General features: G+C 42.7%; 2 protein-coding genes across 2 annotated transcripts; both read right to left on the reverse strand.

Annotated features, from left to right (window-relative positions):
• Nucleotides 1-310: 310 nt before the first annotated feature.
• On the reverse strand, nucleotides 311-10394 carry slc30a1a (solute carrier family 30 member 1a). Its single transcript, XM_020496240.2, has 2 exons — nucleotides 8695-10394; nucleotides 311-2964 (listed from the first exon to the last, which is right to left on the reverse strand). The coding sequence occupies exons 1-2, from the start codon at nucleotides 9284-9286 to the stop codon at nucleotides 2057-2059; spliced, it is 1500 nt and encodes a 499-aa protein (XP_020351829.1). The 5' UTR covers nucleotides 9287-10394; the 3' UTR covers nucleotides 311-2056.
• A 1247-nt stretch (nucleotides 10395-11641) lies between these two features.
• Nucleotides 11642-18232, reverse strand: nek2 (NIMA-related kinase 2). Its single transcript, XM_020496241.2, has 9 exons — nucleotides 17814-18232; nucleotides 17105-17322; nucleotides 15423-15663; nucleotides 14485-14567; nucleotides 14260-14386; nucleotides 13803-14034; nucleotides 13428-13482; nucleotides 13140-13216; nucleotides 11642-12677 (listed from the first exon to the last, which is right to left on the reverse strand). Exons 1-9 carry the CDS (start codon nucleotides 17907-17909, stop codon nucleotides 12466-12468), a joined length of 1341 nt encoding a protein of 446 aa, XP_020351830.1. The 5' UTR covers nucleotides 17910-18232; the 3' UTR covers nucleotides 11642-12465.
• Nucleotides 18233-18806: the final 574 nt, after the last annotated feature.

An 18806-nucleotide genomic window follows, 5' to 3' on the forward strand; every position in this document is an offset into this window, starting at 1 on the left:
TACTGCCCTGCCTGGAGATGGACGCTAATTCTCAGTCACGAATTACATTTGTTCCCACTGTAGATTCCCTTTCAAACGTACTGTAGATTCACTTTCAATGTAGATTTATTGTGGAAGACGGCATTTGAAATGGCTAAGAAGCAGTATGGTTACATGTATTTTCTAAGGCCTTCAAGTGGCTTTAATGGTCTTACTTCTAGACTAGTCTGATGGATCAGTATCATTGCAGATATTAACTGAGTGTGACTTAAGTGTAGACCTAATGTCCAAAGAAACAGTATGTAAATAGACAGACACAAAACAGCTTAACAACTGTACCAAACAAGCATGTTTAATTTTCACAATGACACATTGACAGGTACTGTAATATATCAAAAACACATCTAAAATCCAAAAAACGACAACTGAATTTGCACAGAGAGATCGAGTCTCAAAGACACCGAATAATAGTAACCAGACATTTCCAAAACAAAGGAACGTGTCAAAATGCATTTCCCAATACAATGCTTCTATACTGCATACACATTCACTTTGAGTGGATATCTGAAATGCATCCTTGAATCATCATACAAAACGATATCTTTGTGAAGTTGATAATAAATGATACTGGATGAGGAATGATCAGATTTCCTTCTATTAAAAAAGGCCACTAAGATTACTGTCAAATCGGCACATGAAGCCTAACAAACTCATTCACTACAAAGAAAGGAGAAGCTTAGGCCCAAGTGACATTTCGATAAAAGTTATTCTTGCTATCTGAGAAAACGAGGAAGTAGGCTACTGTTTTGCAGCACTGTTAGCTTGTTTTGAAGCTCTGTGATTCAAAGAACACTTCAGTTTGGTCATGCAACGTCGCAGCAGAAGGACTAGAAATTAAAAACCTTCAGCATGGATTTTGACTAGGTCCCTTCCTCAACATATTCATGAGGAATATTAGTATGAATTTCAACAACCCATCTGAATGTCCTCCAGCATAGATTTAAAACAATATAGTTGTTGACATTTTGTAGTACACATTTATTTCAGTGATAGACGCACAGGCTTGCAAGGCCGATTTGATGTTTGTCGAAGTTTGCCAATACAAGCTAGGCTAACCTACAGTACTTATTCCAACTGTACTCAGTGCCATTTAAAAATCAGTTTGAAATAAAGGTGAGGTGTGAGTTTACTTTTTTTAAACACAGCATCTGCATTCAACTCACAACAGCCATTAAAACAGAGTCAAGGCCAGAAAAGTCATAATTAAAAGTAAAATGCACGATTTCAACAAAAAAAAAAGTCTACAGCATAGATGGTTGGTCAAATATTCAAGTGGCAGAACAATTACAACAAATGTAATCCATCATCCAAACTAAATATTATGAAAGCATTGACAGAGAGAAAGAGATCATTACTAAACTTAAATACATAAATATTTTTGTTGTAATATAATCATTTTCCATTGGGCGCCCAAGGCTAATAAAATAGAGATGTTCAAAGCCTATCCAACAGATATGTAATAATACATAAAATGAAAGGTTCAGAGATAGATTTAAAAAACCTGCGGAGTAGACAGGTGTGCGTTGCCTTGCATATGTAGTATTTGCTCTTTGTCCTTGTTGGAGTCTCCCCTTGTCCCTTCTGCCCTGCATTGAGAAGCTTTGGCACAGAGACACCATGGAGGGACAGGACCACACACACACACACACATCACAACATGGTGCTAATGAGGGGTAGGCCACACATGCAGCAGGCAAGACCAGGCTGAACCCCAGCCTGGGTGAGAGGTGAAGTCACAAGTATCATCAATGTGCTGCTCTCTGTGACACTCAGAGTGGGTCAGGGGTGAAGGGGGTCAGGAGGTAAAGGTGGCTAGGGGTAGGTTGTGGAGGTGGGGTAGGCAGTGGGAGGGTTAGGGGCTCAGAACAGAGGGTGTCATCAAACCAGACCGCGGCGGAGCCATTTTTCAACCAGTCTCCAGAAACCGAGAGCGCTGTACAAACGACAACCCGTCGGCAAGTTTTGCCCGCACTTGAAAAGAAAAAAAACCTCCTCTGACTGTCTGGTCTGGTCTCTCTCACAGAGAAGACTCCACCTCTCGGGTGATGACGACCTCGGGTTCCAGCTGAGGAACCACCTGGACAACTGCAGTGGCCGCCTGCTCCAGGACTGCTGCTCCCTGTGGGGTCTCGTTGATTACATCTATGGCCGAGGCCGCCAGCGCATTCCCCTCACCACTCAGGATCTTCTCCGAGCCTACCGGACCAGCAACAGCCACGCCCAGCTTGTCAGCAGCGCCACAACACAGCTTAGGTGCGCACTGTGTCCGGCAGGAGAGCTCGCAGAGGGAGGCACTTGACTCGGAGTTGATGGTAACAAACTCAGGCTGGATGGTGGTGGCGTGGATGCCCTCGTCGTGGAAGAAGTCCTTGATGCGCTTGGCCACGTCCATGTAGGACGTGGGGTCGTGACACTTTATGTGCGCCGTGGCGATGATGCGTGAGCCCGCCAGTTGCCAGATGTGCAGTTCGTGGATGGCCAGCACGCCGTCCAGCAAGAGCAGCCGCTCGTTGAGGCGATGCATGTCGATCTGCTTGGGCACCGTCTGCAGGAGGATCAGTGCAGACTCCTTGAGCAGTGGGTAGGTGGTGTAGAGCAGGATACCCACCATGATGATGCACAGCGTGGGGTCCAGGTACAGCACCCAGCACGGTCCCACCACGGTCCGTTGAAAGCTAGAACTGTTACCGTCGGTGGAGTGGCTGTCGATGCATGGGTTGAAGCATGTCTCGCCGGGCGGGCACGGCCGCCATACGAAGGTGAAGATGAGGGCGTTGACCACCACGATGACAGAGCCCAGGGCGTCGCCCAGCACGTGTAGGAAGACGCCACGCATGTTGAGCGAGGCCTCGTCGTGGCTGTAGTCCAGCTCCTCGTAGGGAGCGCTGCCGTTCATCTGCATCTCACTGTCGTTACAAACGATCTCTGAAGGAAGAAGACAGAGACGAGGGGTTAAAGAAGTACAAGGGAGGCAAAAGCCCTGTCACAAATTCATCCTTCCTTCCGTCTTAGCTACCTTGAGATAAGAATCGACCTATAAGTGATTAGATAGGTGAAAGCAGAGTGACCACTATCCCCAATGACAGGCTATTCAGATAGGTAGGAAGGATGCATTTTTACAGAGCCCACATATTTGAGGACAGAAGGAGGAATGTCAGAGAAAATGGTGGGGACTCTTCCAAAGGATGGAGAAAAGAAAAATGAGTTTTTTTTCAAAGACGAGGAATGACTAATTACATAAATCGTGAATGACTCACGTGTCCAGCTGCAATTTATCAGCTGACTGGTCCAACTACTGACCCAAACAGAGCATAATGATTGATGACTGCGTCTGGGGTTTTTGGAGGACATGGTTGAGGTACCGTAAGTTACGGCTGCCCCAGGTGATAAACACCATCATAGGAAGCTAAGTCGTGTTAGACATGAAATCCATTTACTTTGACGTGGGAAAGAAAATAGGCCATAATACATCACCTGAGGCAGGCCTCCAGTTCTAGACATGAACTACAACCAGTGTGGTGGTGGAAGCCAGTAAATTAACCAACCAGTTCTAGACATGAACTACAACCAGTGTGGTGGTGGAAGCCAGTAAATTAACCAACCAGTTCTAGACATGAACTACAACCAGTGTGGTGGTGGAAGCCAGTAAATTAACCAACCAGTTCTAGACATGAAATACAACCAGTGTGGTGATGGAAGTTAGTAAATTAACCAACCAGTTCTAGACATGAACTACAACCAGTGTGGTGATGGAAGTTAGTAAATTAACCAACCAGTTCTAGACATGAACTACAACCAGTGTGGTGGTGGAAGCCAGTAAATTAACCAACCCCAACCGACTCCTCTGCTGAACACCACGAGGATCTTCAAATGGTCTGCAGACAAGTGAGACGGCCTAGCACTACGCTGCAGCTCATACAGTTACATAATGGCCAATGGTACCAGAACTAGTGCTAGACTAATAGCCTCTGGCTTGGCACACAGCGACGTAGGGGAAATTCATCTGGCTTATAGTCTGGGTGTCGGTCACTGCCTTCGATGATGTATGGCTGGGTGGCAGCGACCAGTGCACGGAGAAGGGAGAGATGGGCTCAATTTATTGAAACTGGCGGAGCCTGACAGGCCTAGGGTAGGGGGCAAATGACAGTCTCCTGGTTCTACCCTTTTCTGTACCAACAGGAAGCAAGGCAAAGGGCAGCACTCAGTTCCCAAACCTTAGTATCAGCAAGAAGATGGTCAAACAGTGTTTTACCTGAAACTGGAGGATCACCAAGTCTAAATCATGATATCCTGTTTATATGATAAAACAATAGGGGACATGAATCCCTGAAGGCATGTGACAGTGATTTAACACAATTATAAACAGAAAGAAAAATGGCTTAGAAACACATGGGTTTTGTGGAGCCAACTTCCTGTTATGGGTGTAGCAGCACCAGTAGTGACAATAGAGATCACGTGTCTTCATAAAAAGGTCACGATTTGAATGTGTAACAGTTCAAATATTCATGGAACTTACCCAATGCAATTGGAGTAACCAAATCAGGATGGTGGAACTCCCACCAGTTTGGTTTTGTAACAGGTCATGACTCGTCCGCCACCATGTAAAACACGTCATACTCATTCCAAGGAGGGCCAAGTGTCTGCGAGTGTTTGCTCCATCTCTTGTACTTGATTGATGAATTAAGGTCACTAATTAGTAAGGAACTCCCCTCAGCTGGTTGTATAGGTCTTACTTGAAAGGAAAAAACAAAAAGCTGCAGACACTCGGCCCTCCGTGGAATGAGTTAGACAGCCCTGATGCAAGACATCTGCAGGCTGAGTGGGGGCTAGATTCTTCCGATAACAAAGATCAACTCAAAACAAACTTATGTTACAGTGAGGGTGAAGGGGGCACAGGTTAAGGAACCATTAGGTCTTTCACTGACAAGCTCAGAGGCAGAACCTCAGAGGTCATAATTATCCAGTTATTGCCTGATAACGACATAAAACATGGTTTCCTAAAGTGATGAAAATAATGAATGAGTTACAAGGTCTGTCTTGCACTCTCATTAACTCTGCTAAAGGTACTTCAAAATGGGTGTGCAGAATGGACACAGCCATGGACCATGTTGTTCTGTATCAAGTCACTGCTGATACCAGTCGCTGAAGTTTATGAATATAACAGCCGTGTCCCGGTTCCTGTTCAAAACTTAAAGCGACTGGCTGGATTTCATCATGACGCTGCCAATACAGCTTTGACTGGTCTGGTAAAAAGGCTCCTACAGCTTACAGGGCAACAGATGATACTGATGATGCCCAAGCCAGGAGACACACATCAGCGCAGTTACACCTTTGAGATTGTAGTGGATATTGATCCATCTACAATACTACAGAAGAAACACAGCCAAGACCATGTGAGACTGGTATCTTGATCAACAGAGCAGTTGTGTTGAATGTCTCTCCTCAAAAGCAGAAATATCAACAGGTTTTAAGGTCATTTCCATGTAAAAAAGGACCCATGAGGACCAACATGTGAAGTCCATATAAGCATGTCAAATTGGGTGTCAAATTAAAGCTAAGAGTCTATTTTTGAGAAATTACGACACACATATGTACAGTACCAGTCAAAAGTTTGGACACTCTTACTCATTCAAGGGTTTTTCTTTATTTTTAGTATTCTTTGCATTGTAGAATAATAGTGAAGACATCAAAACTATGAAATAACACATATGGAATCATGTAGTAAGAAAAAAAAAAGTGTTAAACAAATCTAAGTAGCCACCAATTGCCTTGATGACAGTGTTGCACACTCTTGGCATTCTCTCAACCAGCTTCATGAGGTAGTCACCTGGAATGCATTTCAATTAACAGGTGTACCTTGGAAAGAAATTCCACATATGAACTTTTATCTTCTTAATGCATTTGAGCCAATCAGTTGTGTTGTGACAAGGTAGGGGTGGTATACAGAAGACAGCCCTATTTGGTAAAAGACCAAGTCCATATTATGGCAAGAACAGCTCAAATAAGCAAAGATAAACAGTCCATCATTACTTTAAGACAGGAAGGTCAGTCCGGAACATTTCAAGAACTTTTAAAGTTTAACCAAGTGCAGTTGCAAAAATCAAGCGCTATGATGAAACTGGCTCTCATGAGGACCACCACAGGAAAGGAAGACCCAAAGTTAGCTCTGCTGCAGAGGATATTTTCATTAGCGTTAACTGCACCTAAGATTGCAGCCCAAATAAATGCTTCACAGAGTTCCAAGTAACAGACACATCAACATTAACTGTTCAGAGGAGACTGCTTGAAAATCAGGCCTTCATGGCCGAATTGCTGCAAAGAAACCACTACTAAAGGACACCAATAATAAGAGACTTGCTTGGGCCAAGAAACACGAGCAATGGACCAGTGGAAATCGGTCTTTTGTCTGATGAGTCCAAATTTTAGATTCTTGGTTTCAACCTCTGTCTTTGTTAGACGCAGAGTAGGTGAACAGATGAGCTCCACATGTGTGGCTCCCACCGTGAAGCATGGAGGAGGTGTGATGGTGACACTGATTTATTTAGAATTCAAGGCACACTCAACCAGCATGGCTACCACAGCATTCTGCAGTGATACGCCATCCCATCTGGTTTGAGCTTAGTGGGACTATCATTTGTTTTTCAACAGGACAATGACCCAAAACACACCTCCAGGCTGTGTAAGGGCTATTTGACTAAAAAGGACAGTGATAGAGTGCTGCATCAAATGGCCTGGCCTCCACAAATCACCCAACCTCAACCCAATTGAGATGGTTTGGGATGAGTTGGACCGCAGAGTGAAGGAAAAGCAGCCAACAAGTGCTCAGCATATGTGGGAACTCCTTCAAGACTGTTGGAAAACCATTCCTCATGATGCTGGTTGAGAGAATGCCAAGAGTGTGCAAAGTTGTCATCAAGGCAAAGCATGGCTACTTTGAAGAATCTAAAATATATGTTTTGACTTGTTTAACACTCCTGGTTACTACATGATTCCATGTGTTATTGCATAGTTTGTCTTCACTATTATTCTACAATGTAGAAAATAGTAAAAATAAAAAACCTTGAATAAGTAGGTGTCCAAACTTTTGACTGGTACTGTATATACACGCACATATTTTTTTTGACAATCATTTTCCATCCTAAAAAGTATGAATAGGCTTTGATAAAAAAGGTATTAGAAACACAACAAAAACAAATGTTGAAGTAAACACCCCTGCCAACTAATAAACACATATTTAGTTTAGGATCATTTTCAGCCTTTTGTAAGTTTAAGAAACCTGACCTCGTGCCTTAATTCCATTGCCAAAAACCCACATATCTTCAAGATATTTTCTAAATTTCTCTCACTCATGGAGGGAGGATAATGACATTTCACAGAAGTAACAAGGTAGACCTATCAATTAGTTAAATTATGAAGTGATTAAAACTAATTTGTTACCAAATCAGTAACAGACTTCCTGAAATTATATTGGCTACAATGGGAAATCATAGTAGTCACAAACCACAATTGGGTCGACTGTACTGTTCTCCTTTCCTCTGGCATACTGTTAAGCTTATGTTCAGATGAAATTTGGTCAGTCCGACCTGGCCTTAATTTCAACGCCCATAGACGTCTGGACTGACCTTCATTTGGTCCAAACATGGCCATCCATGATTGGTACAGTACATTCAATACATCAAAGAGTGTAGTACAGTAAAGAAAAGTAGAGTAAAGTTCAGTAGAGTACACAATAATTTACTGTACTATACTCTACTGTTATGTGCGGAGCTTTAATGTCAACTCTTGTGAAACATAGGTGTCTATGGTTGGCTCAGATTTGGTCCGGTCCAACCAAATTGGATCTTGTTTGATGACGTAGCTCAATAAAATAATAGCCAGTGTGTAGAATACTACCTAAATATAAAAAATGGAGGATATTGCATGTTTATACATTTGTGTACCCATTTATGATACGTCACCATGATGACAATGACATTCATATAAACAATTATGCATTTCTGTGTAGTACAGTTCAGGGACCCATGATAGGATTTAATTTTAGACGCCAGGACTAATCTCTAAACAACTCCACATGAGCCCTATTATTGGTAAATTAACTAAACTAATATTTGCAACAGGAGTTCGATTTAGGACACTGTCAACTCATCCATTTCTCTCAATACTTCACCTATCTGTTGGAGAACGAACTAGCACGCTGCTGATTTTACCTGCTGGACATTCCTCGGCATTGTGCAGTACTCCTGGCTCAGGCAGTGATTGGCAGCTTGCATAGCAGCATTTTTGCAATGATCAAGAAGTACGAACAGACTACAAAAGGTTCATCTCGACCCCCACCGATTATCCGTGGTTCTCAAAAAATTTATATATTTAATTGAGTCTCGGGGCAATTCCATCCTTAACAAGAACACCACAGAGATAGCTTAGTTTGGACTAAAGATTGCTACATCTACGTTATTTAGTCAGCAAAATCCCAGAAGTTTCAGTTATTTTAATAAATTCCCTGTCTGTGTGAGTGTGTGCTCCGTCTGCCCCCACTCCCCAATAAAATATCTTATTTTAAATCGATGAAACCACATAGCTAGCCAAGTACAGTGGTTACCGCATGTTGACAGTAGAGCTAGCTACTGTAATTGACAAATGATTAACATAACTTACCATGTCTACGTCTCTCGGTGTTCACGCCATTAGGGGGGCTGTTGTGGCTTCCTACCAGGTTGTTGGTCTCCTCTCCTGATGAGCCATTCGGTCTTTCTGACTTGCATAGTTTACCCCGCTTGTTTTTCTTATTTCCATGAGAATGGCCTCCTCCTCCGTGGGAGTGCCCGTGTCCACCACCTGCGTGTCCGTGGAACAAGCACAGCCCTAGGAGGTTGACCAGGAGCCCGGCGGCCCCCACACCGATAACTACATGGGGTTTCTCGATTTCATGTGGGTTGGTGAATCGCTCGACGGCCTCCAATATTATGGTAAAACAGAGAGCTGTGAGGAACACTGCGTTGACCAGAGCCCCCATCACCTCAGCCCGGATCCATCCGAAGGTGTTTTTATTTGTCGATTGTGTTTTCTGAGCGAAGCGCACGGCCACCAAAGCCACAAGCAGCGCTATGACATCCGATAGCATATGAAAGGAGTCCGAAAGCATTGCTAAAGATGCAGTGATCCGACTGACGACAACCTCCACGATAAAAAAGCCAAAAGTCAATGAAAGCATGCATATTAGCCGCACACGATTAGGTTCACAAGCCATTTCTCTCCGCTGATCACTTGTTAACGTTAACTGAGTTAGCTAGCTAGCTAGCTTACGATATGCACGTACGATGTTACGGTATACTAGCTGTAACGTTAGCTACAACATGCGAGCCAATCGATAGGCATATGATGCGATTCCACCACGTCTTGTAAATATTTATACGGTCGCTAACAATTCGTCATTGTCGTACGATTACCACCGACTCCAATTCCAGATACAGCTAAGACCGATGTTGGTTCCTCAAAAGCAGACAATTGGGAACATTCAAAGACAAGGGCATATTCCAGAAACGTTGACCGTAGACTCCGATTTGCAGACGGCTGAAACTTTGCACCCGAGCCGGTAAAGTTTCCACACGGAATAAGGCGACGGAGGGGCACGCCCTGGTCTTTTGCTATTGGTTGTTAGGGATAAAGTAGAATTTGGTTGGTCAATTTATACAACCATTTCACGTGGACGGAGCCCGTCGTTGCTATGTAGCCACGTTGAGTAATGCAAACATTTAGACGTTGCGGACTCCTCCAACATTCTGACTCATCATTTTTTAGGATGGTGTGTAGCATCGGCACACGGTCCCTTGTCTTATTTCTGTGGTTAACAAAATGTTATCCATCCGAAATACATTAGGTTAGACTACGTTTCAAACACCCAACTGAAAAGATGACTAGTCCTACTAGACTATAGGTTTAAATAAAAATCGACGTATTATTTCGCAATCTCTTCAAACACTTTTGAGAGGTTAAATGTCCTGGCAATACTTCAATAGAATAAACAACTTTGAATGCATCTAGGACTGGGCCCTCACATTCACAGGATTCACGTTGGTGGAAGCGCTTTACCTGCAGATTTCTCCAAAGCCACTATCGAAACAGCTTTCAACCTTTCCAACATGGAGAAAATACAAGGATAAACGACGACCTCATGTGGGAGATACTGATAACTACAACCCTTTAGATACACTGTAGCCTACGTACATCACCTGGGCTGTACATTTAGTTTCCCATTCCATTGTTTGAAGTGAAACAAGCCAGTCAATCACCAGATAAACTCTTTACGAGGTGTGCATGGAGATCAATGCATGCAACAGAAACCTTCCATGTAGAAAAATAGATAATGTAGATATGCATTCTGCGACAGTAATCACTCTGATTACATCTGCATTAAATGTTTACAAGAGGCCATTCACTACATGTTATGTTCCCACATAATTTACATGACCAAATTTAAATGCAAACTTATTATGTAAAAATGTAAATTAAGTTTAGAAACATACATACCAAGAGTTGAACTTCATGCAACCAAAATAATGTGCATGATGCCACTTTGAGATGAAAAACAGGAGACAATTCAAGGGTAAAGGAACAATAAAGCAAGGACAAAGGTCAATCAGTTGACAGTTCAACAGAAAGTAATGCCACGTTCCTGTCTTGTCGGAAACTCAGAAATGTTCGACTTGCTTGCTCGTTGTAGAAAAATTATACCGAGTTTAACCACTTGAGAAGTATCAGAATCAAACAATAAGAAGCTCTAGGCAAATAACTTATGTTAATTTTAAATCGGAGATTCTGAATTTCCGACATTATGTGAACGCAGCATGGAACTTTGCACCCGAGCTGCTTAAGTTTCCACTTTCCACACATACCTAGAGGAAAGCCCTGGTATTTTGCTATTGGTTGTTAGAGATAAAGTACAATTTGGTTGGTCAATTTTTACAACCGTTTCACGTGGGCGGAGCCCAGCGTTGCTATGTAGCCACGTTGCGTAATGCAAACGTTTCAACGTCATCGTTTGGAATGCGCTGCGAACTCATCCAAAATTCTGACTCATATTTTTTAGGATAGTGTGTAGCATCTCCACACGGACCCCGTGTCTTATTTCTGTGTGGTAACAAAATAGTATAAATCCAAAATATATTAGGTTAGACTGCATGTCAAGCACTATTATAAACTGAAAAGACTTGGCCTACTAGACTATCATTATAAATACAAATAGTGTATTTTTTTCACCCTCTGTTCAAACATCTTCGAGGGTTAAAATGTCCTACTTAAATAAACTGAACTTTGAATGCATCTAAGGCTGGGCCATCACATTCACATGATTCACTTTGTTGGAGGTGCTTTGAAGAGAAAAGGACATCTACCATGTGGTCTATCATGTGGGAGATACAAATAACTACAAACCTTTAAATGTACAGTACATCAACAGGCTGCAAGTGTTTCCCTTCACATTGTTTCAAGTGAAGCTAGTCATTCACCAGATAAACTCTTTACTTGGTGTGAATGGAGCTCAACACATGCAACAGAAACCTTTCATTTAGAAGAGATAATGTAGATCTACATTCTGCAACAGTAATCACTGATTAAGTCTGCCTTTAATGTTCACAAGAGGATACTCACTACTTATATTCCCACATCATTTTCATGGCCAAACTTCTATGCAAACTGCTTATGTTTAGAAAACAAAAACATGTAAATGAAGTTTAGAAACACATTTACCAAGAACTGAACTTCATCATGCAACCAAAATAAAGTACATGATGCCCCTTTGAAATGAATAAGAGACCATTCAAGGGCAAAGGTAGAATTAAACATTAAGGACAAAGGTCAATCAGTTGACAGTTATTCAGAAAGTGGACCTGTCTGAAACAGACATTTGTTGAAGGTCAACAGTGCCTGTTTTTTGCCAACCCATCCCAATATCATATTTGCAAAACATTGACATATCTCCAGAACAGAAGTGTATGCGGGAGTGTACACCTATTTATACATCTTCAGATAATGTACTAACGTTGCCCTTAAAATATATTTTAATGCCACCATACAGTATGTACATAGTAGTTATAAATCACATTCACAAATCAGAAGTTGAGTGCAATTCTGTGCATCAATAACACATTTTAAATGTCAAGGTTGAAAAAACACAAAACACCACAAAAAATATATCTGGCACCCAATATTTTGGCAATTTCACCATAGTATAAACCAATCACCATGATACAAATAAATTAAAAGCTACATAATTTCCCAATGGACCACTAGGTTTCAATAGCTCTGAAACTAATGTTAGTCAGGAAAACTAAAGCAGAGACCTGATACTTCTGGATCACACCTCTGACAACCATATATTCATCCATCCACATGACACTGATAGTCAGGCCCTAAGCAGCAGACTGTGGGCTAGCGGATGCCTAGGATCTGCCAGCTCTTGAGCTGATAGAGCCTCTCCACCTCCCCCAGGGCCTGGGCCCGCATGTTGGCTGCCTGTAGCCTCTTCTTCAGCCCCAGCTCCTGGCTCTTCACACTCTGCTTCTGATCTGGCCTCTGGTTCTCTTTGCTTTCTCCGGCAAAATGGACCTTCTTTCCAGGTGAAACGTTCTCCTCTCCCTCATCTAAGGGGCCAAGACGGCAAAGAGTTATACAATTTTATTGAACTCTACAAAAAAACAGCTCAGTTAAAGACCCTCCTTTGTAGAATGCCTCTGGGATTTTTCAGACTACCCAGAAATGTTAAAATTCACAACTTAACTCAACAATCAAATATGCTTCCCCCTTGTATTTAATTTAAAAACATGGTTACCCCATGGCTACTGTATATTATATTGAACTTCAATTACAAAGCAAAACAAGTATCCCTCATTTACCTCCTGGTTCCCACCCCATGTTTGTTGCAGGTTTTATTGCATAAAAAAAAATATATATATATATACACACATTCACAAGGTTAAAATTAATAAATACACTAAAATACAGTAAAATGCTAAAATTTCCCCAATTACAGAAGTGAACACAATGCAATGCTCAGTTCTTCTCAATGTTCAGGGGGTCCAGAGGCCTTCGCTTGACTCCCATACCCATTTCATTGGAATAGAGCAGTGGCAGGGCCTTCTGCTGTTTCACCAAGTTGTAGCTCTTCAACAAACTCTCCGCTCTAAAACCAAAAGCAAACATTGTTGGGAGTCAAAATGGATTATACCCGCTTGCAGTTTTATAGCAAGCGATGAGATTATAACACCAAAGCAGGAAGCAAAAGTAGCATTAGCACAGCTTGGAGGAGGATTAAAGCCTTAGGATTTAGTCTGACAAACAGCAGTTTGCTGCATTTCAAGTAAATTAAGTGATCCAAGAGAGCACCGTTTTACCTGGCAAGCTTCTCATTTGATAGTCTCTCGCGAACACAAAGCTCCTGCTCCCGCTCTGTAGGAGGAACACATTCACCAGATTTAAATTAAACATACCTCAGGTTACAAACAAGTCAGTCTGTGTATACTCGGTAGCATAGCCAGTGACACATTGACCTCCTTTACAACCAATCATTTCAACAAGACTGACCCCAAAAAACATGCACGTTCCAACACCACAGGTTCTCACTGTGACTAGGACATTATAGGGTCCAGGGTTGGGGGTTGAATACATTGTCAATTCAGGACATTATTTGAAATAGACATTCACTTCCTGAATTGGCTGAGCTAAAACCAGAATTGAGCCCGACCCTGATAAGGGCAAATGACACTCACGCTCCAGCCTCTCCTCTCGCTCCTTCAGGGCCTTCTCCCTGTGCCGCAGCACCTGCTCCTTCAGCCTCAGCGCCGCAATAGTAGGGGTGGTTGAAGACTCTGCAGGCTTTGGTTTCTCTGGATCAGCCGACCTCCTCCGGTGTCTTGCCTGCGCCCGCCTAAGTTCATCGGCGACCAGGTCCGCCAACAGGCTGCTCTGGAGAATGGACTCAACTGAGGGCCTCAGGTAGTCCTGGCAACAAGGCACAACAGTCAAATCGACAAAGCAAACTGGCAGTTTGAGTACAAGGGAGTGAGGGATTCAAATCTCTTGACGTTGAAATTGTATATCGAGCAAAATTACATGCTTGGTGATTCAGACAAACAATCATCTCAACAGAAGTGCAGCAGTGAGGAGTTGCTCACAAGATGCCCTGAATTTCATATGGAGATCAGTGCTGTGAAACATGTTTCAAACCTTTAAATGGAGCATTCTGGACAGGAGTGTATTCAGCTCCTCTGAATACCGGTAGGGTATTCTCCTAAACTTTCCCTCTCGGATCTTCTCTCCCAGCTCTTTTTGGTTATAAGCTGTGAAAGGAGGCCTACATGGAAGAAATATATGCGTCAGACTTTAATCTCATCTAATGCATTGACTGGGGGATATTGAGTAAGAATATAGATGACAGGCAAGGTTACTCACGATAAGGCACAGAGTTCATACAACAAGCACCCCAAGGACCAGATATCTGATTTCTCATTGTAGGACATGCGATTTATTTGTTCCTGAAAAATATGAAAAGGTGTCCACACATTGAAAAACTGATTAGAGAAGCTGAGTATTTCTCTAAAATCACAATGAAAAAAAAAAAATCGCTACTTTTAAACCATAATCATAGTTCGAGTCGGTATTGACAATTTCCCCCACCGTGGGGGAAAACACAGGGGAGACCAGACTGCCAGCAAAAAAGGCCTCTATATACACTTTGCTTAGGAGTGCATTTCACACTACTTTTGGATTCTAAATTGGATTGTAAGGCTCGTATGAATGTCCTGCGTAATATAATGTGTCATTGTAGCCAATCAACTGCATAATACTTAAAAACACTTCAAATCAGTTAAAATTCCCTTTGACTAACTTTGCCACAACCTATATCATTGACCTTTAGTATTCTAGCTCAGTGGTTCCCAACCTTTCTCGGATACTATACCATCAAATAAATTTCTCTCTGCCCGGAGTAACCCTGAAGTACCCCCTCATGTGAATTTTATCAGTAGGCCTCTGATCTCATGAATCTTCTCTTCAACCCCTTGTGAATAGGCCAAGTACCCCCCAGGCATCCTAGAAACCCAGGTTGGGAAGCACTGTTCTAGTGAACAACTGCATCAAAAATATGTATTCTAAGATCACAATCAAATGTAATCTCACCGAATGTTCAAGCAATAATCAAAACATTAGAAGAGATTGAGAACCCATCTCCCAAAGACCGCAGTAAATCTAGGCTGTTGAAAGGGCGCAGATGGCGAACTGCAGTTAGCTCCCACAGTGGCCGTTGTTCACAGGGCTACTTGTTCATGACATGAATAGCGACTTGGAGTATAGGATTCACAATTATACGATTGCCTTTGCTACGGACTCACAGGAGACATGTAGTATGGGGTCCCAACGAAAGTCTTTGCGAAACTGGTGTCATGGTTCAGGATACGTGCGAGACCAAAGTCGCCAAGCTTGACATTCTGCTTGACATCCAGGAAGATATTGGCGGGCTTAAGATCTCTGTGCAGCACTGTGGCCCCACCATTGCTCCGGCGATGGCAGTCCTTCAGGGCAAGAGTGAGCTGTGCCATGACTCGCATGATGAATTCCTCCTCCAAGTAACGCCTGGACACCAGGAACACAACATACAAGTTTCATTAGTCACATGTAAGGGATACACATGGACAATGTCTAACGAAATGCTTTCTTGCAGGTTTCTTCTCAACAATGCAACAATAAATAATAAAAATGCAAACATAAAGTAAATGGCTCAATAGAATAAACATTTTAGCATAAGTATAATACAGGAACACGCAATTTATAGTCCAAAATACACACGTGTATGGGGGGGGGGTATAAACTGGCCAATATAATAAGTGTCTGGTAGCAGCAGTTGTGATGTGTATGTAGAATGAATGTGTGTGTGTGTGTATAGAGTGCATTCGGAAAGAATTCAGACCTCGACTTCCACATTGTTATGTTACAGCCTTATTTAAAAATTAAATTGTTTTTATCCCCCCTCATCAATCTACACAATACCCCATAATGACAACGCAAACAGGTTGACATTTTTGCAAATGTATAAATAAATGAAAGAACACATTTACATAAGTATTCCGACCCTTTACTCAGTCTTTGTTGAAGTACCTTTGGCAGCGATTACAGCCACGAGTCTTCTTGGGTATGATGCTACAAGCTTGGCACACCGAAATTTGGGGAGTTTCTCCCATTCTTCTCTGCAGATCCTTTCAAGCACTGTTAGGTTGGATGGAGAGCGTTGCTGCACTGCTCTTTGTCGGGGTTCAAGTCCGGGCGACTCAACGACAGTAAGGAGACTTGTCCCGAAGCCATTCTTGCATTGTCTTGGCTGTGTGCTTATGGTTGTTGTTCTGTTGGAAGGTGAACCTTGAACCAGTTCGAGGCTCTGGAGCAAGTTATCAAGGATCTCTGTACTTCGCTCCGTTCATCTTTCCCTCAATCCTGACTAGCCTCCCATCCCATGCCGCTGAAAAACATCCCCACATCATGATGCTGCCACTACCATAGGGATGGTGCCAGGTTCTCTCCAGACATGACACTTGGCATCCAGGCCAAAGGGTTTAATCTTGGTTTCATCAGACCAGAGAATCTTGTTTCTCATTGTCTGAGAGTCCATTGGGTGCCTTTTGGCAAACTCCAAGCAGGCTGTCATGTGCCTTTTACTGAAGAGTGACTTCTGTCTGGCCACTCAACCATAACCATCCTACAGGGTGGCTGGTAGCCTAGTGGTTAGAGCATTGGGCCAGTAACTGAAAGGTTGCTAGGTCGAATTCCGAGCTGACAAGGTAAGAATCTGTCGTTCTGCCCCTGAACAAGGCAGTTAACCCACTGTTCATAGGCCGTCATTGTAAATTAGAATTTGTTCTTAACCAACTTGCCTAGTTAAATAAAATAAACAATTCAAAACTCACAAAGGGTGTTGCACTGTCGCAGTTCACCACCTGGTGTCAGAGTGGGATGGCCATCAGAGGTGTATACATGACACATGATGGACAAGGGAACCAAGGTCAGCACAAAACACACACACCTTTCTTTGATGCATCTGGTGATGAGGCTGGAGAGGTCACCGCCTTCACAGTGCTCCATAACGATGTACAGTGTGGTGTTGGTCCGGTCAATGATACGGTCATAATATCTCACAATGTTTGGATGCTTCAGTTCACGCAGGAGATTGACTTCGGACACCAGCATCTGCTTCTCGCTCTCAGCCATTGTGCCGTAGTCCAACTCCTTCCAAACTAGAATCTATGACGAAACCCAGACAACAGAACTAAACATGTATTGATTGGCCAAAGCTTGTTGATGTTGGGAAACATTTTAAAGATAAACATACATAGTATAGGGTACTTGCTAGCTACCTGTTTTACGTCAAATCCTGGTTTAACTAAATTTTAGCAGTGTGGTTCATATGTATAGTTAGCTACATAAACACGAGCCATATCATAAAACCACACAGTTCCTCGCAGTTGTAGGCAAACATGGCAAATGCTTTAGTATTGCTGATGTGGGGAGTCCTGGTGTTGTTCCCCGCTTAATGTCCAATGAGGTAATTTCTAAAATAAAATATGTCTGTCCACTTAGGGGACACCTTTTGTCTCGTCTCAAGAGCATCCCCCAGAGGCAAACGTTACGCACTGGCTCTGGTTACCTTGACAGGTGCAATGAGAGCATGCAACGCAAACATAGCTAGCTAACGTTGGTCGAACAACGCCTTAGTAAACGGCGGAAACACTTACCTTGGCATCAGATTTCCTCCGTATTTTCTGACATTTTCCGTAAGACCCTGACCCTATGGTATACAACACCTCATAATCTTCAACACGAGATGGCATTTTGTCGTAGCGAACGTTAACGTTACTAGTATATAACTAGTTAGCTAAATGCAGATTGCAATGCAAGGTAGCTAACGCAGCTATCTATCGAAAGCAATAACGACTATTCTGGACGTTTTTTTTCTTAAAATATCGTTAGCAAACGTAAATGCTGACTATATCTCTCCGATAACGTATTGATAAAATTGCTTGCTAACTACTCGTCAAAACAACGTGTTTTATGTTGATAACACAAGCGACGAAAAGGAAGCAGGGATTCCTTGCGGTGGTTTCAAATTGGTGCCTGAATTCTTCAATGTGATTGGTCCGTCTACTACATATAGAATACTCTGATTGGCTGTAATGAAGACACAAGCTGCTGGTTGCTAGGCATCTGAAACCCGCGAGATTTGGCGCGGTTGTTTAAAGGGGAATAATTATTTTGCCGACGGGAACCGTTCTGATGATACCTCAGTGACGGAAACGTTCTATCAAAGACAGTACGATTGCGTGGGAAATAGATTTGCATACCGCATTTGTCCAAATTAAAATGTAGTAATGTAATAAGTACACAGAACCCCACATGTCATGTAGGAGACACGCTTACCCAGAGCGATTTACAGGAGAAATTACGGGGTAAATGCCTTGCTCAATGCCTTGCTCACATCGGCAGATTTTTTCACCTAGTCGGCTCGTGGATTCGAATCAGTGACCTTTCAGTTTGCGACCTTTCAGTTACTGGCCCAACGCACTTAAACGCGAGGCTACCTGCCACTACGTGTGTATCTCACCACAAGGTGGCAGAAAAACCTAACTCTACTTTTATCCTGCCCCATGAAACTGAAAACTGAAGGTGGCCACTGTCCATGCAAGTTAGAATAGAATAGCTTCGAGTGATTGTCTAGTTCTTCCACACAT

This window comes from Oncorhynchus kisutch, linkage group LG12, assembly GCF_002021735.2.
Source record: "Oncorhynchus kisutch isolate 150728-3 linkage group LG12, Okis_V2, whole genome shotgun sequence".
Lineage (NCBI taxonomy): Eukaryota > Metazoa > Chordata > Actinopteri > Salmoniformes > Salmonidae > Oncorhynchus > Oncorhynchus kisutch.